We start from the raw sequence: 22196 nt of genomic DNA, 5'->3' as shown, positions 1-22196 counted from the left end.
TCCTATCACTGCTTGCTTGTCCCTACAACCACCTCCCCCCCACCCCCCCCAACTTCTCTCCCCCGCCCCCCGACCTTAAACCAGCTTATATTTCACCCCTCTCCTAACTTCACTCAGTTCTGCTGAAGGGTCATGAGGACTCGAAATGTCAACTCTTTTCTTCTCCGCCGATGCTGCCAGACCTGCTGAGTTTTTCCAGGTAATTCTGTTTTTTTGTTTTTGATTTCCAGCATCCGCAGTAGTTTTTTGTTTTTACCTCAGATGTTTTGACTTGCTGGGGGAATAAAATCAAACTTGGAGTGTCGTAATGTACGAAGCAAAGGCCTGACTGCAATAAAATCAGCTGGTGCCCCAGGGATCTGTACTCTTATCACATTCTCAGCACAGTTACATAACTGGGCGGTGATGCGGCCGGGGGCTGTCCATGGTAAGCGAGTTGGCCGTGGGACTGCGCGCATTCACACATTTTGGCAGAAGCATTCCCCATTCTGCTGTCACTCTGGGAGAGGGGCGTGACTGGTGTGGTCACACTGAAAGGACTGTGCTGGTCAGGTTATGAGCCAGCAACTTCGAAAATGCAGAAAAGCCAGACCGAGCATCTCTATAAAATCTTAGTCATCGGCGATCTGGGGGTAGGAAAGACCAGTATTATCAAACGTTACGTGCACCAAAACTTTTCCCAACATTACCGAGCTACGATTGGCGTGGATTTCGCTCTTAAAGTTCTCAATTGGGACTCGGAGACGGTGGTTCGACTGCAGTTATGGGATATAGCCGGTAAGATTTTGTTAGTTTTTCTCAACCCGCTGTTGTTTCAAGTAAAGAAACTAGAGAGAGCAACAGTTTGCTAAGAAGCAGCGTATTGCTCTGTATGCCTGCAGAATACTTTTGCAGCTGGACAAACATTATTTTGAATTTTAAGACGTGCAGATAAAGTAGCATCAGCCCATTCTACACTGTGTTGTCGCTTAACCGACATTTATGCATTGGCAGTAACCTCATCTGTATATTGTGACTTTATAAACTAACAGCAATTACATTGCAGTCATTATTTGATTAAAAGTGAATATATCAAGTGTTGGAGAGATATCCATAGTGACAATCATTCTTCCAGGGGAAAACACCAACTAGATAAGCCTGCCCCTCCAGCATATATTGTGGATAATAAGGGATGGACAGGAACAAGAATTTTATGGTGGATTTAAAATGAGGTAATAAAGCACTATGAGATCATCTGAACGCCTCACTAAAATTATTGGCAGGTATTCTGCACATCTGAAATTAGAGGAGGTGTATCATTTAGATTTGAAGATCTATACTTTTTTCCAATGTATGAAAGAGACTTGAGTTCCACCAACATGATGAAATGATGTTTCCGAGGCCTTTTTAGTTACATGTTCTATGATGTAAAGCGGGCGCAATCGATTCTACCATGTTAACAGTCTGTTCGTTGTCTCAAACTGCAGAAGGCAGCAGTTAGCCTGCCGGCGAGCAATGATCTGCATAAGTCATGTGTCGCTGTATCATATGATCCAAATCTGGAGTCCGACTTTCGAGTTACTTTGTTTGAATTACGTACGGCTCTAATTACAGATAAATTAGCTTGAAGAAATGTGACTTTGCTGTAAACATTCAGGAAAATGCAATCCTTTCTACATTTCCACAATTTAAGGACATGGTTTAAAGTTGTGTGAATTTCATCTCACGGTGTCACCCAATTATTTTCAGGGCGGTGAATTGTTTGAATGCTTTCCTTCCCAGGAAGCAGGAGATCTTTAACCATTTAACCATGAGGGGAATATATTAGTTTTTGTCTGCTTCTCAGGTACGATACTTGGGGAAAAGATTTGAAGCCTATGTCCCAGACCCCCAGAGTGCCTGAAATTCATCCAACAGCATATTTGTTCATGTGGTTTGTAAGTATTTCTGTGCTGCTGTAACACAGCATTAAGCCCCTTGCAGACACTAATGAGGGGGCTAAAACCAATTTAAACTTCCTGTATGAAATTGCACAGAAACTAGGTGAAGCAGGGACCAGGTATGCTCTGCTCAGTAGAAACATAGAAAATAGGAGCAGGAGTAGGCCATTCAGCCCTTCGAGCCTGCTCCGCCATTCATTATGATCATGGCTGATCATCCAACTCAATAGCCTGCTCCCGTGTTCTCCCCATACCCTTTGATCCCTTTCACCCCAAGAGATATATCTAACTCCCTCTTGAAAGCACACAATGTTTTGGTCTCAACTACTTTCTGTGGTAACGAATTCCACAGGCTCAACACTCTCTAGGTGAAGATATTTCTCCTCATCTCAGTCCTAAATGGTCTACCCCATATTCTCAGACTGTGACCCCTGGTCCTGGACTCCCCCACCATCGGGAACATCCTTCCTGCATCTACCCTGTCTAATCCTGTTAGAATTTTATAGGTTTCTATAAGATCCCCCCTCATTCTTCTGAACTCCAGCGAATATAATCCTAATTAACTCAATCTCTCCTCGTATGTCAGTCCCGCCATCCCAGGAATCAGTTGGGTAGACCTTTGCTGCACTCCTTCTATAGCAAGTACATCCTTCTTCAGATAAGGAGACCAAAACTGCACACAATATTCCAGGTGTGGTATAACCAAGGTCCTGTACAATTGCAGCAAGACATCCCTGTTCCTGTACTCGAATCCTCTGGCTATGAAGGCCAACATACCATTTGCCTACTTTACCGCCTGCTGCACCTGCATGCTTACCCTCAGTGACTGGTGTACAAGGACACCCAAGTCTCGTTGCACATTCCCCTCTCTCAATTTATTCAGATAATAATCTGCCTTCCTGTTTTTGCTACCAAAATGGATAACTTCACATTTATCCACATTATACTGCATCTGCCATGCATTTGCCCACTTGCTCATCAGCTTGTCCAAATCACACTGAAGCATCTCTGCATCCTCCTCACAGCTCACCCTCCCACCCAGCTTTGTGTCATCTGCAAATTTGGAGATATTACATTTAATTCCCTCATCTAAATCAATAATATATATTGTGTATAACTGGGGTCCCAGCACTGATCCCTGCAGTACCCCACTAGTCACTGCCTGCCATTTGGAAAAAGATCCGTTTATTCCTACTCTTTGTTTCCTGTCTACCAACCAGTTTTCTATCCATCTCAATACACTACCCCTAATCCCATGCGCTTTAATTTTACACGCCTGTCTCTTATGTGGGACTTTGTCGAAAGCCTTCTGAAAGTCCAAATAAACCACATCCACTGGCTCCCTCTCATCAACTCTACTAGTTACATCCTTGAAAAATTCCAGTAGACTTGTCAAGCATGATTTCCCTTTCATAAATCCATGCTGACTCTGTCCGATTCTGCCACTGTTTTCCGCGTGCTCAGCTATTAAATCTTTTATAATGGACTCTAGAATTTTCCCCACTATCGACGTCAGGCTGACTGGTCTATAATTCCCTGTTTTCTCTCTACCTCCCTTTTTAAATAGTGGGGTTACATTAGCCACCCTCCAATCTGTAGGAACTGTTCCAGAGTCCATTGAGCCTCAGAAGATGACCACCAATGCATCCACTATTTCTAGGGCCGCTTCCTTAAGTACTCTGGGATGTACCTGGGGACTTATCGGTCTTCAATCCCATCAATTTCCCTAACACCTTTTCTCTACTAATACTGATTTCTTTCAGTTCCTCCCTCTCACTAAACCCTGTGTTCCCCAACATCTCTAGTATGTTATTAGTGTCCTCCTTTGTGAAGACAGAACCAAAGTATGTATTTAGTTGATCAGCCATTTGTTCCCCATTATAAATTCCCCTGTTTCTGACTGTAAGGGACCTACATTTGTCTTCACCAATCTTTTTCCTCTTCACATATCTATAGGAACTTTTACAGTCAGTTTTTACGTTCCCTGCAAGCTTACTCATGTACTCTATTTTCCCCTTCTTAATCAATCCCTCGGTCCTCCTTTGCTGAATTCTAAATTGCTCCCAATCCTCAGGTCTATTGTTTTTTTCTGGCCAATTTGTATGCCTCTTCCTTGCATCTAATACTATCTCTAATTTCCTTTGTAAGCCATGGTTTGGCCACCTTTCCTGTTTTACTTTTGCGCCAGACAGGAATAAACAATTGTTGCAGTTCACCCATGCACTCTTTGAATGTTTGCCATTGCCAATCCACCGTCATCCCTTTAAGTAACGTTTCCCAATCCATCATAGCCAACTCGTGCCTCATACCATCGTAGTTTCCTTTACTAAGATTCAGGACCCAAGTCTCAGAATCAACTACTTCGCTTTCCATCTTGATGAAGAATTCTATCATATTATGGTTGCTCATCCCCAAGGGGCCTCGCACAACTGGATTGCCAATTATTCCTTTCTCATTACACAATACCCAGTCGAGGATGGCCTGTTCTCTCGTTGGTTCCTCAATGTATTGGTCCAGAAAAATATCCCGTATACACTCCAGGAATTCCTACTCTACGGTATTGTTACTAATTTGATTTGCCCAATCTATATGCACATTAAAGTCAACTATAATTACAGATGTTCCTTTATTAAATGCGTCTCTAATTTCCTGTTTAATGCCATTCCCAACATCACCAATACAGTTTGGGGGTCTATATACAACCCCCACTAACGTTTTTTGCCCCTTAATGTTTCTCAGCTCTACCCATACAAATTTCACATCATCGGAGCTAATATCTTTCCTCACTATTGTGTTAATTTCCTCTTTAACCAGCAATGCAACTCCACCGCCTTTTCCTTTTTGTCTGTCCTTCCTAAATTCTGAATACGCCTGGATTTTCAGTTCCCATCCCTGGTCACCCTGCAGCCATGTCTCCGTAATCCCAACTATATCATACCTGTTTACATCTAATTGTGCGGTTAATTCATCCACTTTATTGCGAGTGATCCTCGCATTAAGGCACAAAGCCTTAAGGCTTGTCTTTTTAACATTAATTGTCCCATTCCCACTATTTTTCACTGAGACCCTGTTTGATTCTTGCCCTTGATTTCTCTGACTATCACTTTTCTTATTCTGCTTTCTGTCTTTTGTTCTTGTCTTTGATTCCCCCTCCTCTGACTCCTTGCATAGGTTCCCATCCCCCTGCCATTTTAGTTTAAACCCTCCCCAACCACTCTAGCAAATGTTCCCCCTAGGACATCAGTCCTGGTCCTGCCCAGTAGTTACAGTTCCATCCACAGTTTAGTCAATAGCTGTTAAAGGTACTGCTGGAGGCCACATACATGAAGGTAAATTATTTCTTTTTAGCTTAACTCAGAGCCCAGAGAAGCAGGAGTTTTCCTTGATCTCCTTGAGCTCACTGCAAAACTTTTGCTGTGGCCATTCTATACTTACACCTGTCGCCTCCCCCCACTCCATCCTTCCCTCTCCCCCCTCACCACACCCACCTCCCCCCTCCCCACCCTCCCCTCTCCCCCATTCACCTCCCCCGTTCACCTCCCATTTACCTAAGACCTGCTGAGGGCCATTGCCACAGAATCACAGAATTGTTACGTTGCAGAAGGAGGCCATTCAGTCCATTGTGTCTGCACCGGCCCTCTGAGCATTTTAACTTAGTGCCAATCTCCTGCCTCTTTCCCATAACCCTGAACATTGTTTCTATTTAAATATTCATCTAATGCCCTCTTGAATGCCTCAATTGAACCTGCCTCCACCACACTTCCAGGCAGTGCATTCCAAACCCTAACTACTAGCTGTGTGAAAAAGTTTTTTCTTCCCTCACATTTGCTTCTTTTGCAAAACACTTTAAAACTGTACCCTCTGGTTCTCGATCTGTTCATGAGCGGGAACGGTTTCTTCCTATCTCTCTGCCCAGACTCCTCATGATTTTGAAAACTTCTATCAAATTTCCTCTTAGCCTTCTCCTCTCCGAGGAAATCAGTCCCAACTTCTCCAATCTTTCCTCATAACTGAAGTGTTTCATCCCTGGAACCATTCTTGTAAACCTCTTCTGCACTCTCTCCATGCGTTCACATCATTCCTATAGTGTGGCGCCCAGAACTGTACACAATCCTCCAGCTGAAGTCTAACTAGTGTCTTATATAAGTTCACCAAAACCTCCCTGCGCTTATACTTTATGCCCCTATTAATGAAGCCTAGAATACTGTACACTTTAGAAACAATTCTCTGTACCTGTCCTGCCACCTTTAATGACTCATGTACATATACACCCAGGTCTATCTGCTCCTGCATACCCTTTAGAACCACCCTTTATTTTATTACTGTCTCTTCATGTTCTTTGTACCAAAGTTTATCACCTCACACTTCTCCGCATTGAACTTCACCTGCCACCTATCTGCCCACTCCACCAATGTGTCAATGTCTTTTTGAAGTTCTACACTGTCTGCCTCATAGTTTATAATTCTCCCAAGTTTTGTGTCATCCGCAAACTTTGAAATTGTCCCCTACATACCAAGATCTAGATCATTTATTTATTCGCAACAGGCTCAGATTGGCCCCATGAAAACCAGCAAGTTTCCTCAGGGGTCACGACAGGGGCCTGCAATGCTCTCAAATTCAGATGAGCTCTCAGTTTCAGATGAACCTCATGCTTTTAGCTTCTGGCATACACTGTAAACTTGCTGCCCAACATGCTTGGCATAACAACAAATTTCCCTCAAAACTCATTCACAGTTTCTAAAGCACATTGACACGTACAACAGCCATTAACTGGCAACAAATGTTTTAGTTCTTGTAAATGGCCCACCCAAAACTTTGGCCAATTTTTTTGTCTTTCAGTTGTTGCTTGCCTTGCTATGTACTTTTAGCATTACCTATTTTTGTTTTAGACTTACAGCGGTTTTTATTTGTGGATTTTTTTAATGCTGAATATTGCAAAGCAGATGTGCAAAATATAAATCCATATTTGTAGTATTTTAGAAAATTTTTATATTCAGATTCGTTTGACAGGAAGTGCTTTAAATGTTACAGAATATTCCATCCTACGTCAATGTCTATTACTTCACTGCAAAACAGAATGGGGCTAGTTTTCACCCTTTTTTGGTGGTGCAAGAGAAATTGGAGCACAGAGCTTACCATGAGAGGCATGAACTAATTGAAAAATGTCAACATGGTTTTAGGAGTGGGATATCTTGCCTGATACATTTATTGGTTTGCATTGAGGGGATGACAAACTGCCTGTTGGTACTTGGCATTGAGTGGCTCTGGACTGCTTGCTCCTCAGTGGACAGGAAGTCCCACACTCGAGAGCTGCCGGCCGAGCTGATTAGCCAGCAGCTCTGGCAGTCCCGGCAGTAATGAGTGCTCCTAAGACTGCAGGGAGGAGCAGGAAAAAGACCGATGGCTGCTGGAGACAGGTAAGTCTTGGGCTTTTGGGGCAGGAGAGATCCGAGAGCCCAGAGAAAGGAGTGGGGAGGGGGGGAAGAGGGGGTATTGAGGGCAGGGTGGTGAGGTGGGGGTAGGAGGGGTGATGCATGCCCTCAATCCATACTTGACTTCCTCCTGAGTGAGGGATAGAAGCCCCAACTCCAGCCAATTAATGCTTGTTGGAGGGTTAAATGATTTCAGGGCAGGCAGTATTGGTGAGGATGTGTTCTCTGCCGACTCCTCGGACGATGGGAAGGGAAACACTGCCATCCTAAAACTCCTGGCCATAGAATCTTACAACACGGAAGGAGGCTAAAATATAGATCCATACTTGGAGTAAATTTCATGTGCTGCATTATTGAGAGAGATACTGCAGTTGCAATTGCCATTGCCCCTTGGTCAGTAGCAGACAACCATCCTTCCATCTCTTGTCCTGTGTGGACATACTTTTGTAACTCCATCTGTTGAAAAGCAAACACACTAAGATGAGTATCCCATTCACAAAAGACCTCCAGCATACTGGACCTTGCCCCAGGATTGCTCTATCTTCCATACCCAGTTCTTCTGATACCATCACCTCAAGTTCATCCCCTAGCTCTTCTTTCACTTTAGTAAACAAGTGAAGATGGCATTCAGTAGAGTGCATACCTCCGCCGCACTGTGTTAACTCAATGTTATTACAATTGTCAGTCGTCTTTGAGAATTTTCCATGCCTGGCTGATGACCTGTAATTACAAAGCTGAAAAAGGGAATTGTTTTATTAAGAGTTTCCATCTCACTGAGGTGCCTTCCAGCTAATCCATACCCAACAACCTGCTCTGAAAACTCTGCTCATATTGGGACAGCTGTGACAAATTCCACCACAGGAGCTGAGACAATCCACAGCATTGTTTTACTTAGAGCATTGCTGCTTGTTTTACAATCTACAACATTATAAAGAACTATAAAAGAAGCATAAAATTCTGATAGGGATGGACAAGACTGGATGCAGAGATGATGTTTCCTCTGGCTGGGGTGCTAGAGCAAGGTATCACCATCTCAGGATACGGGGTAAGCCATTTAGGACTGAGATGAGGAGAAACTTCTTCACTCAGAGGGCAGTGAACCTGTGGAATTCTCTACCACAGAAGGCTGAGGAGGCCAAGTCATTGAATATATTTAAGAAGGAAATAGATAGATTTCTGGACTCTAAAGGCATCAAGGGGTATGGGGAGAGTGCAAGGGTACCGTGTTGAGTTAGAGGATCAGCCATGATTATATTGAATGGTACAGTAGGCTTGAAAGGCCAAATGACCCACTCCTACTCCAATTTTCTATGTTTCTAAAAGTCAATTACCCCTATCTCCCAATGTTAACGGATGAATCCTTTAAAAAAAATTCCAGGATCCGGATCTGCACCTTTGCCAAAAATTATCCAGTTCATTCTTGGGCCATATCTTATCTGTCAAGTTTTGTTGAAATTGTCCATTAGTTTTTGAGATATATTCTTTATAAGCAAACCTTCAGTGGTGGAGGTAATCATTGATGTGAGGGGTCGGTTTGTGCGCTGCTTAATACTAGTGTAGGTGATGTCATCACTCTAGTTAGTTGTTACTTAGTTGTCTACAAACTGTGGAAAGAGTAAACAGGGCACTATTAGTTTATGGCACATTTATCTGATTGCCTGTTGGTATTTTTGTGTACAGATTGTGAAGTACTTACACCCAATTGAAGTATATGAACATGTTGATATAAGATGCAGTACATAGTTTGGAATATATCTGAAATCTGATACAAAGCAGGAAGTCTTTTACATCCCACTTCTGATGACGGTTGTCTTCTGGTAGATTTATGCCTATGAATTCAACATCCTTGTGCAACCTTAAGGCTTTTCACAGTGTTGTAAACTATCTGTTCATTCTTTCTCTGTTCTTCCACGTAAGTTTGTCCCTAAACTCCAAGGGTAGTGTGCATTAATAAGAAAAACTGATTTCACTATATTGGATCAATTTGCCGACCTCTTCTGAGTCTCCAGGGTCGTATATGCTGAGTTCAACATATCAGAAGTTTCCTGTCTGGTAACTGGCTCCTCGAGATATTTGCTAGATTATCTAAAGAGTGCTTCAAGGATTTAAATTATGCTGTCAATGAAGACATACAATTATTTTATCACTAAACTCAATTTGCAGAATCTCTACTCAGCTATTCCCTTGAATATTTATTCATTGAACAGTTGAATGAAAGTGCATAAAGGTGTTGAAGCTTACCAGCGAAGGCTGTGACTCTGGTGTGATGCTTGATTTACAAAGGTTTATAATGAAGCTTCCATACATTATCCCATGTCCTTCAGCATGAATATGGTGTGGAAGCACTGTGTAACCACAGGGGACATCAAGGGGTCAGACTTGTAATTTTCATTTTGTACAATTGACACTTTTTTTGTCAATACAAAAGGCATGCAGACCACAAGACAAAAACATATTGTTTTGTTGTTTCCATGTGATTGGTACATGTGGTCAGTGTATTTGCTTCTTTCTCAACACCATTATGATCTTATTACTCAGGTGTTTGCATTTATGCTGGCACTTGTTTCAAATGTGGATTGTGACAGTTGGTGATATGGTGCGATTTGCCTGTGTCATTTAGATCTCCTGGGTTCCTTAAGTTCTCTGAAGATAGCAAACATTATGATTACATAATGAATATTGTTATTACATACAATATTATCCACTTGCACACATATTGTTATGAGGTTATTATCCTTTATTTTTGAAAATATGATTTTTCAACTTTTAATTGACTGGAAATTTTGCAATTTGAGCTAAGACAGTGCAAGCTGCTTAAAAATGCAAGGCCACATTCCAGAGTGAAGGTGAGAATTCAACAAATCACCCTCATGGGAGTGTGAAGAGAGAGATATTTTCTACCATTGAGGCACCCATCGAAATTCAACTGTCTAAGGAAGAGACATTAAAATTGCAAAGTACTGAATATTGAAACAATGGCTGCCACAGACAGCCCCATCCAAAACCTCTTGAAATAAACAATGGATGAAGTATTTCAAGGCAAGGCTGCCAGCCACGAGAGAGCGATTGCAAGTGACACAGGTGGTGTCAAGAAAGTCTTCAGCAAAGGAAACAAATTGAGGGCTGCTCTCTCTCTCCCTTTTTCTTTTGGAATAAGAGTGTTGCCCAGTTCGAGAAGTCAATTCTATATGCTTGACGTTTTTATTATTTCTTTCTGATTTAATGGTTAAAAAATTTACTCTTTCGTTGACTCAAGAAAACCTAGTTTGATTGGCTCCTTATTGCTTGCAGCTTAAGTAGTTAATTACATTCTGATCTGGAAAGGGAATATCCTTGTAAAAAAAGAAACTGAAGCCTTTGCGACCAACTGAGGAGGTTGAATGGAGGGGAGCCAATTCACCCCTTCTCATCTGGTCAGAACAAAATTGATGTAAAAATCAAAGATGACCTGCTTCATTTAACAGACAGTTTTGAGACTTGGTATCCCCATAATGATCTGATTGTCACCTTTCTTCCTGATGAATACTGTGGCCACAAGAACAGGTCAGAGGCTGGATATTCAGTAGCGTGTCACAACATTCGCGGTTTGACACCATTGTTATGACCAGGTGAAGAGGGGTTAAATGGTTCCCCTCTTTACCCTCTCCTCATTTGACCACAACAGGTGTTTTGTTTAAAAAAATATACTTGCCAATTCAGTGATTACTTAACTGTTTACGCGCTATAATTATAAAAGAACCAGTCAAACAGGTTTTCTTGAGTTTAAGGGAAAGAGGTTAGATCAATTTAAGTATAATAAAGCTAAGTAAAATAATATGTGCTCTGACTTTTGCGCACACATACACTTGAAGTTCACACATTCACCTAAATATAGCTTGGTCAAATTAGGGTCCATAAAAAGTAAAAGGAATGTACAGTCTCTAATTTGGTGACTGAGCTGGGTTCAGGCTGAATTTGGTGGACTCGCAGCTTTCTTTTGGTGGTTCTGTGCTTCTGATTTTAAAATGTGGATGGCTGATTTGATTGGTCTTCTGGAGATGGTAGTGCTCAGTTAAATTCTTTTAAGAAGTCTCTGTCTGCAGCAAGGGTGTCCCTGGATGACCACAGTCAGCAAACAGTGTTCAAAACTTGCAAGGTGGATTGGTGAGAGAGGGAGGCAGGAGGGACCCCACTTGGGGCTCCTCTCTGTATCTCAGATGCTTATGCTCAGTTATGCAGAGATCCTCGTGCTTAAACATACAAAGGGTTGGCTTGTCACATGACTGCCTCTCACCAACTGCACCAGGGGATCCAAATAAGGTTAGTGCCAGTGTATTCCAAAGGTAACTTGATTAGATTATGTCTAGGAAGCTCTCCTAGCCAGGGTCCCATTGTCCAAGTGATTAAGCTTAATGATTTGTCTCCAATAGTTGAATACCTCAGGTATTACCTTAATTATACTTTAATGCCGTGGTAATGGGGCAGGAGATGTGGGTCCTTCACATTTCCCTAAGATAATTGTCTTTAATGGGTTTTTCAGATGTGCTGATTCCATTCCAATGGATTAGAATGTGGACAGTAATGCAAATTAGGGTAGCCATCTTGGCTGAGAGCTCAAGTCAGCTTTAGTCTGTGTTTAAAAAAAGTCTCTGTTTTTAAAAGTTCAATTCAGGTTTTCAGTCGGTGGATTAAAAATCATTATTTCATATAAAGCACATTTTCACGATGCCATCCATTACGAAGCAGTCCACTTGATTGGCAGCCCAATCATCACCTTAAACATTCTTGACATCCACTATCAGTGCAACATAGCAGCAGTATGTACTATGTATAAAATGCACAGTAGCATCCTGTCAAGACTTCTTGGACAACACCTCCTAAATCCGCAACTCTATCGCTTAGAAGGACAAGGATGCCAAGGGAACAGCACAACCTCCAAGCTCCCATCCAAGTCACACACCATCCTGACTTGGAAATATATCAGTGTACCTCTGTTGTTGGTCTGTCAACACCTTGGAATTCTTTACCTCACAGCACTGTGGGACTATGCTCACCATATGGGCTGCAGTGGTTCAAGGTGAGCCACCATCACCTCGAGGGAATTCAGGGAGGGCAATAAATACTGGTCTCACCAGTGATGCTCACGTCACATCAGAACCAATATATTTATTTTGAGAAATCAATGAGGGTTTGGTCGTTGTCAGCCTTGTGCATTGAATAGCTTTTTCTCTAGTCAGTGCCACAATGTATTGCTCCAAAGAACTGTCCCAAAAACATTCTACAAACTCACCTTTCAGACCACCCTTGCCAATTTGATTGTCCTAGTCTATATGAAGATTATAGTCCCCCACAATTATTACATTTCCTTTGTTCAACCTCCAAACATTTTTTGTTTAATGCTATGTCCAGTGGTATAACCATTGTTAGGATGCCTATAAACTATTCCCACCAGTGTTTTCCGACTCTTGCTATTACTAATCTGCACCCATACTGATTCTACTTCATGATCTTCTGAGGCCAGATCTTTTCTCATTAATGTCCTTATGCCATCATTTACTATTGGGGTTACCCCTCCTCCTTTGGCATCCTTTATGACTTTCTGAAATATTGCGTACCCTAGAATATTTATTTTCCAACCTTGGTCACCTTGTAACCATGTCTCCATGATGGCAATTAATTCTAAACAATTTACCTCTATTTGTGCCACTAATTTATTGTGGATATTTTGTACATTCAGATAAAGAACCTTTAATTTCAATTTTTTACTACTCTTCACTTCATGGACTTTACTCGATGATGCCAAATTACTGTTAATTCTCTGTCCCTTCCTGTTCCACTTTGCTTGCCTTTATCCACAGCACTACATTGTTCTGTGACTTCTTTTTGGATTTCTAAATCCCCCTTCACCCAAACCCTCTTCCCCTCTATCAGTTTAAAGTCCTATCCACCCCCACCATTAATTTAAAGCCCTTTCCACAGCACTAGTTATACAATTGACCAGGACACTGGTCCCAGCCTGGTTTAAATGGAACCTATTCCAACGGAATAGCTCCCTCGTCGCTGAGAACTGATGCTAGTGTCCCAGGAATAAAAATCTCTCCCTCCCATTGAGCCATGTGTTTACTTCTTACCCTGCTTGTCCCTATGCCAATTGGCACGTGGAGCAGGTAACAAGCCAGAGATGATTTACCTTTGATGTTCTTTGTTTTGATTTGGACTCTAACTCCTCAAACTCTCTCAGCAGACATCATTCCTGGTTCTGCCTATATTGCTGGTTCCCATGTGGACCATGACAACTGGATCTTCCCCCTACCACTCCAATTTCCTCTCCAGCCCTGAGGAGATGTCCTTAATCTTGGTACTGGGCAGGCAACACAACCTTCGGAGCTGCCAGTTGCAGCTGCAGAAAGCAGTATCTCCCCTGACTATACTGTCCCTATCACTACTATTTTCCTTTTTGCTTATCCACTTGAATCCTTCAGCATGGTCAATTCACTCATCCATTCTGCAGTTCTTTTCCTCATTCACACAGATAGCAAGCATCTCGTACCAGTTGGTCAAAGTAAGGGGCTGAGATTCCTCCATTACTATATTTTAGTTCCTCATACCTGTCTGATGCGCAGTCACACCCTCCTGTCCCTAACCACTGACATAAAGTTCTGCCTATCCTAAGGGGTTTGACTGCCTATTGGGGATGTGGAGATTCCCACATGTTGCAGTCCTGGCACACCCCCAGACCTGCCGTGTCTGTCTAACCTTATTTATTTTATTTAATTAGCCAATTAATATTCATTTACACAGCTAAGGTAATAGAAAGTTACAGTCTTCTGGCTTGGAGATGGAAGAAGACTCACCAGTTGCTGGAAGCTGAAAAAAGGTAGGAATAGGAGCAGAAACAAAAATAACTGGAAAAACTCAGCAGGTCTGACAGCATCTGCGGAGAGGAATACAGTTAACGTTTCGAGTCCGTATGACTCTTCATCAGAACTAAGAAACATAGCAATGAGAGCCCTCTATCCAGCTCTACCTGTCCCACTCCCCTCAACCTGCTTATATTTCACCTCATTTCTATATTTCTTAGTTCTGATGAAGAGTCATACGGACTTGAAACGTTAACTGTATTCCTCTCCGCAGATGCTGTCAGACTTGCTGAGTTTTTCCAGCTATTTTTGTTTCAGATTTCCAGCATCCACGGTATTTTGCTTTTATATGGGAATGGGAGCACCTCTTTCCTCCTCTGCACTGAATTCCCATGTGAACCAAATTCCTGACTTAGCACTCAGTCTACATCATAGTCCAGTGTCATCTCCACTTCGCGCAATTCCTTACTCCCTAAGCATAGGGATGACTCAGGCACAACTGATTAATACCCTTGAGAAAAAAAATAGAGGAACATTGCAGGAGAAAGTAATCAAATCATGTGCAGAAAGTGATGTATGGGCATGGAAGGAAAGATTGCATGAAGAGGGAGAAAAATTCAGAAGGGAAAAGTAAAAAAAACATTATTACTTTTAAAAACTTCGAGGAACAATTTACTACCTGCAGCAGGAGTGGGGAACTGGATCCGGTACATTGCTCAAATTCATCTAGCCCCCAGCAAGATTTCTAAAAATATAGAACTGACAGTAGCGCCTTCAAAATAGCATTTATCATCATCGTTATGAATTTGGCTTTGAGTAAAGCAAAAATTAAATTACTATAATAATATTTAACAAATAGTTGTTTGGTAGCACAGAACTTGAGTATTGCTGAAAAAAAAAGACGTCTAAGCTTTTCATCTTGCACTCATCAGGGCACTCGCAAGAATACCAATATAATGGGGAAGGCAACAATTTATACTGTATGTGAAGAGAATGCTGATTGGTTGGCAAGTGCTGTTGCCATGGAGAATGCACCACTGATGGTGACTGACAGTTAACTGCCAAGCATTGTTTAAAATTTAAACCAGCTGACTTCACACACAGTATAAATTGTTGTTTTCCCCCTTATATTGGTATTCCTGTGAGTGTCTTGATGAGTGCAAGACGAAAAGCTTAGACATGTCTCTTTTTCTCAGCAATATTTAACAACATAATATTCAAATTCAGCCATCACATTAAAACAGTGGGTGAGTTGAATGTTTCTGTTTTCTCGCTAATGAAAAACCAAACAAAGTTTATTTTTGTGTGTGTGGGGCCTGAGACTGATTTTTCCTGTGTGAATGGCCTGTGTAGTAACTGAGTGTATAGCCCCTCCTGCTATCAAGGATCACGTGATGTTTTGTTAAGTCTCCAACCAATGAGCCCTAAGCGGGGGCAATCTGGGGGGTAGGGCTTCCTGACGAGAGTCCTGATCGAGCATGTAGCACCTGAAAAGCTCTCTGTAATAAAGTTTAGTGGTTTCTCGTTGAAACCTGTCGGCTCTGTCGGGTCATTACATTTGATGATGAGTGTGAAATAGCTCCGACTCTGCACCTCGTCTTGTTACTGTGAGTACATCGAATCTTAAGGAAAAAAAGACTACTCGTGCCACTCTTTGGCAGACTTGATCCCTATGATGCAACTATGGAAGACTGGAGCCAGCATTTAGAGCGCCTCGGATTTTATTTCGTAGCGAGTGAGATTACCACGGAGGTAAAGCTTAAAGCTTATGTGGCAGTAAGTTGACAGAACACTGCGACTTCGGGGACACGTTAAATGAGATGCTGCGGGATCGATTAGTTTGTGGAGTTAAGGACAATGCCATGCAGCGCACTTACTCTCTGAGGTCGACATTGACTTTAAGCGAGCCTTAGAAATCTCCTTCGCCATGTAAAATGCTGCGAGAGACTCGCAGGCTTTGCAACACCTACAACCATGAGGTCGTTCTTCATGTTGGGTGGGAACCGATCGCCGAGCATGGTGCAAAAACCAGACCCACTGCATCAAAGTGAGATGCAATTTCCACTGTTAGAAACATGAAAAAGCCGAATGGAAATGCATCAGCAGCGATGAAATTGTTATAGATGTGGAGGTGACCATGGAGTGGACACCTGTAAATTCAAGGAGGCAGAATGTCATTACTGCCGTAAGAAAGGTAACGTGGTAACGCAATGCCGGGCAATGTCAAAGCAGCCCATAAAACAGCAAACTAACATGATCGAATTAAAGAATACAGCAGAGACTGAAGCTGCCAACAGCCATTTGACCTCTGTATAACGTAACCGCTGTAAAAACTGAACCTATCACTGTCACAATCCAAGTCAATGGTCAGAATATTACACTTGGGCGGGCGCGCGCCTGACCTGAACGAGTGTAAAATGATGTGTGATGATGTCGGGCGAGCGTCCCGAAGTCATCATGCACTCGCGCGATATTTCAGTCGGTGGAATGTGTGAGAGTCGGCAGTGCACCCACCAATGATTAAAAGGCCTATTAGGGCATTTAAAGTCCCAATTAAATGTTATTTTTTGTTGCCCATCCAACCTTATGGTTGCAGACTGTCTTTGCATTTTTTAGGAAATGTCATCCACAGGTTGGATGAGGTTTCCAACAGCAATTAAAGGTAAAATAAAAATTTTAACACTTCATTAGGAACGTGTCCCTGCTCATGTGACAGCACTTAGCCTCAGGGAGATGAGTGCTCTCTTTCGTGCACATGTGTGAAATAGCGCACTTTTGGCCGAGGGAATCCCCCCCCCCCCCCCCCCCCCCCCCCACCCGCCCGCACAGGGAGCACATAGCGCATCCTGGCGGACGTCATGCTGGGTGGGCCTTAATTGGCCCACCCATGTAAAATGGTGGCGCGCCACCAATTGGTGCCGATTGGAGGCACGCCCGCACATGCCCGCTCCTGAACTTCCCCCCTCCGCCGGGGGGCAAATTCTGCTCATGGTGTTATTACATAGAATGGAAAATTGATCAGCAGGGCCCGTTGGCTATGTCTCGAGAACCCTTTCCACAGCCGAGAAGGATTATTCGCAGCTAGAAAAGGAAGGTTTATCAGTGACTTTCGGAGTGAAGAGAAACCACCAGTACCTGTATGGACAGCATTTCACCATTGTATCGGACCATAAACCATTAATTCAGTGACGATAAGGCCATTCCACCAATAGCATCAGCAAGCATACAACATTGGTTTCTGATACTATCTGTGTATGAGTATACTTTTATGTAGCGCCCTGGCTTACACATTGCAAATGCAGATACACTCAGTTGTCTCCTGTTACCAACTAGGATTGTACATGCTCTTATTCCACAAGAAGTAGTGTTATTACTGAATTTTTTGGATTCTTCACTTGTGTATGCAAACCAAATTAGAAATTGGATGAACAGAGATCCAATATTGTCAAAAGTTAGAGACTTAGTTTTGCAGGGTTAATCAAATTTGCCTGTCTCTGAAGATTTGAGACCATTCCACTCCAGAAACAGAGTTAAGCTGTCAAAATGGAATTTTCTTGTGGGGATCAAGAGTTGTCCTCCCATCACAAGTCAGAGAGCCACTCTTGACAGAGCTTCACAGTGCACATCCAGGCATATCAAAGATGGAAATGCTTGCGTGAAGCTATGTCCGGTGGCCTGACATTAACAGTGACATTGAACGCATGGTCAAGCACTGTGTCCACTATCAGCAACAGCAGAAGCTTCCTGTTTGAGCTCTCTTACATCCGTGGGAGTGGCCTGGTCAACCCTGGGTTAGACTACGTATCGATTATGCAGGACCATTCTTAGGTACCACGTTTTTGTTGATTATAGATATACATCCATCCATTTAGAATGTACACAAAGTCAAATCGCCAACATCAAGCGCAACTATCGAGAAGCTGGGTCGTTGTTTTAGCATACATGGCCTACCTGAAATTGTCATTTCTGATAATGGTCCAGCCTTTACCAGCACAGAGTTTCAGAAATTCATGGATCTGAATGGAATCTGCCATATAAAGGCAGCCCCTTGGCATCCCTCATCGAATGGTTTAGCCGAGAGAGGTGTACAAACTTTCAAGCCTGGTATGAAACAGTTATCAGAAGGTACTCTAGAATCTCAACTTTCCTGCTTAAGTTTCAACTATCGTAAAACACCACATTCTACTATGGGTTCAACACTGAATTATTGATGAAACGCTGTCTACATACACGGTTAAAGTCTGGTGTTCCCAAATTTAGAGGGGAAGGTAGAGCAGAATCAGAGTAATCAAAAATTGAACCACGATACACACAGCAAAGCTCGCACATTCAGTGCAGGTGATACGGTATTCATGCAAAATTTCAGAAGTGGACCTTGTTGGGCTCCTGGAAACATTGTTTCAGAGACTGGTCCATTATCTTTCCAAGCACAAGTGGAAGATAGAATCATCTGTAAGCACGTAGATCATATTCATGCTAGAGACATTCCAATGACCAACTATTCCGCCTCTGATTAACATCGAACCGTGAATTCCTGAGGTGACTGGTTGACCTAGAATAGACATGCCCGATCTCTCTGTAGAGTTGCCAAACCCTGAATTGCTACTTTCTGATGACTTGTCTCATACTGCAGTTCCAGATCCTGTCGATGCTGCTGAGGACCCTCAAGTGGTAGAGCTACGCTGCTCTAGCCGTATAAGCAGAGCAACTCAGAGACTGATCTTTAATCACCTGAGTTGTATATGTATATGTTGTTGGATATTCAAATGTTTCCCTGTAAATAGAAATTGTAAAAAACTAAAGGGGGAGGAAATGTAGTAACTGAGGGTATGGCCCCTCCTGTTGTCTATCAAGGGTCACGTGATGTTTTGTTAAGGCTGTGCCCAGTGAGCCCTACGTGCAGGCAATCTTGGGGGTGGGGCTTCCTGATGAGAATGCTGATCGAGCATGTAGCACCTGAAATGCTCTCCGTAATAAAGTTTAGCTGTTTCTCTGTTCTCTTAGCTGTTTAGCCTGTCCTCTCCATCAAGTCATTGCAGCCCGTGATAAGGAAAAGGTTCTTTCTCCACCCCCACCTCAACGACCTACGGGGATGAGATTCAACAGATTCAACTGCTTCCTTTCTGGAGCAGAGAGGTTGTGTGGCATTGCAGAAACAAAAAAGATGCTTACACTGTTAAGTTACCAACCCTAACTTTCTGTGACAAGTTTAGTTGGCAGTTATGGTGCAAAGGCAGCAATTTCTTTAAACTGGAGGTGTTGAGGGTGAGCTGCCAATTACAATAGAGGTGCAGTGGTGCAAACTGTCCAAGTTGCTGCATGTTTGCAAGCTGATAGTAGTGTGCGCACTAAACTTGCCATTATTTTGGTAGCAAATTCTGGCCCCGAGTTTTCTCTCTGGAAATGGCTTATTTCAAAAAGCGCTACAGTTAAAGGAAACATTTTGTGTAACAGTTTAAGTGACACGTATCAACTATTGTACTCAGGAATTATTAACACAGCAAATTACTTGATTAAAATATATATTGAATTACTATTTAAATTCAATAACCCATAACTCGCTCCAAAATAATCTTGGCTTGTTTAGATATTTCATCAATATAGACAGGTCTGCTGCTTCATTTAAAACTGGTGTATCAATATAAATCAATGGAACTGACAAGTCACTGCATAGTGCTTAAAGAATAAATAATGTGATATTAATAACAAACATCCCTAGGGAGCAGGACATTACCAACCAAATAGTGAATAATAATTAGCGCCTGGGAATGTTCCAGTGGGAAGGTTCAATCAATGTTTCGACCATCCATAGTTCTGTGTCGGTGGCTTGAAATTGGCTTGGGACGTGCGCTGTGCAATGGCGGAAAATTAATGGAGCTGAGTTGCTGCAGTTACATATGGTAAAGTCCAGTCTTCTTGCTCTTTACCATTGTTCTAAATCAGATTAATCTAATCGGCCATTTCCATACTTTTTACAGGCAGGTTTCCAAAGTGGAATGCGCTGTTAAGGCTGATTTTTAGCTGTAAATTTGGAAGGGAGAAATGTAAATAAAATGCAACACAAGAAATGGTTATGAATTTAAGTGGAAGGTGTTGAATATTTCACAGGGCTACTGATAGTAATTAGTCCTAATCTTGATAGCCGGAAATGGAAACCTTGAATGGCCTGTTTTAGACATGAGTTTCAATAATGGAAGTCAGTGCATCCCAAACTGTGGACTTTAAGTCACTTAATTCGAAAATAGATTTCTTTACATTGTTAATACTTTGCATTTCAATACCAAAATATTCAAGATTTCTCCTCTTCCTGAGGTTATACGACACGTGCTGAACCCTCGGGCTCCATTCTGTAATGATCTGGGAGGCTATGTGGATCATAGTTATGAGAATTCAGCAAACAAACATCTATCTCAACATTGATTTTATTGCAGAAATGGGGCTATGATCATTAATTATTCAACATTTTCTGCAAGGGTCTTTATGGTGGAGAACAAAATTCCCAGCAAATTATGGAGCGATATATATAATGGCATAAGTCTCTCACCATTTGTTCTTGCACTGCACTGTAACAATGGTGTTCACCATAGCTGTCTCAATATTGTGATGCAAATTTTCAGCAAATTCAGGCCATGATGTGGCGTTGCAAAATTTTGATTTACAGATGATGATACTGTGATGTAAAATTATGTATCTCTATTGGCTTATTACCTTCCTAAAACAAAATTATAACTTTAAGAGGACTTGTTCTCTGTTTGTCTACTTCTGGAACCTACAAAGACTCAGGTTGTGTGGTCAGGGATTGCTGTATCTTGGAACATAATAGTTTAGTGTTAGTAAAAGGCTAAGCTCATGGATGATTAACAATTTGCTCTCGGCCAGATTGCTAGCATCTCTGAGCAGACACTGCTATAGATGAAGGATCAGCACATCACAAACATTATGGTGGATCTCAAAACAAGAACCTGAGCATCGTTGTCACTATGCTGCAGCAGCTCCACTTGAATGCTGAGGATGTTTACACCCATACATCTATGACACTGGTATTTGTTCAACAATGAAGAAGATTGCCCAGATATATCCATCCACAAAAACACATGATAAGTCTAACCGAATCAATACTTATCAGCTTCTTCCAAATCATCAGTTGAGTGACGGAAGTAGTCATCAGTAGTCTCATTAACCAGTATCTACTTAGCTTGCTTGCTAACGCTAAGCTAAGGGCCAGACAGAACTACTACAAGACTGCATCACAGCCTCGATCCAGACAAGAGCTGAATGCCACAGAAGTGCAAGGATTTGAAAGCACCTTAGCAAAATTTGGGTCAGTTGAGGTTGAAGGGAAAACCCTCCAGTTGCTGAAGTCATATCTAACACTAAGGAAAATGATTGTGATTGTTAGAGGATAATTATACTAGGATATCACTGCAGAAATTTCTCAGGGCAGTGTGCTTGGCCCAACTATCTCCTACTGCTTAAACAACGCTTCCACAATGTTCAACTCTGATAATGGAATAGCTTTTTCATGGAAATATCTTGGCTTGATTGACAAGTGTTGGGTAACATTCACTCCACATAACTGCCAGGTAACAACCACCTCAAAAAAGGAAGTTCCTCGCCAATTGCCCCTGACCTTCAACTGCAGTATCAGTACCAACTCCCTCCCATTAATATCTTGGCAGCATGAGTGACCAGAAACTTAACTGGACTAACTATTTCAACACTGACTTACAACAAAAGGCAGAGGCTGAGTACTCTGTGACAAGTGACTCACTGCATGACTCCTCAAAGTCCCTTCACCATCTGCAAGGCTTAGTTCTGGAGTGTGATTAGATTTTCACCACCCTGATTTGGACATATACTGTCATTCCTTCATCAGTCCTGGGTCAGTATACTGAAATTCCCTGCCTAATAACATTGAGGGAGCATATCAACAAAAGGACCATTGCAGTTCAAGAAGGCCTATCATCACCTTCTCAAGATGACTAGGGATGGACAATAAATGTGAT

The 22196-nt window shown here is 42.2% G+C and overlaps 1 protein-coding gene across 1 annotated transcript in view; it reads left to right on the top strand.

Annotated features, from left to right (window-relative positions):
• Nucleotides 1–515: 515 nt before the first annotated feature.
• Nucleotides 516–22196, top strand: part of LOC144682481 (ras-related protein Rab-38-like) — a 68947-nt gene continuing 47266 nt past the window's right edge. The window contains exon 1 of the mRNA XM_078544879.1: nt 516–777. Within this exon, the coding sequence (XP_078401005.1) occupies nt 576–777 (202 nt within the window). The 5' untranslated portion in view covers nt 516–575. The remainder of the gene's footprint in view (nt 778–22196) is intronic.

Source organism: Cetorhinus maximus, chromosome 7 (genome assembly GCF_964194155.1).
Source record: "Cetorhinus maximus chromosome 7, sCetMax3.hap1.1, whole genome shotgun sequence".
In the NCBI taxonomy this organism is placed as follows: domain Eukaryota; kingdom Metazoa; phylum Chordata; class Chondrichthyes; order Lamniformes; family Cetorhinidae; genus Cetorhinus; species Cetorhinus maximus.
The sequence above is the reverse complement of the archived record's forward strand: the minus strand, read 5'-3'. Positions and strand labels throughout refer to the sequence as shown.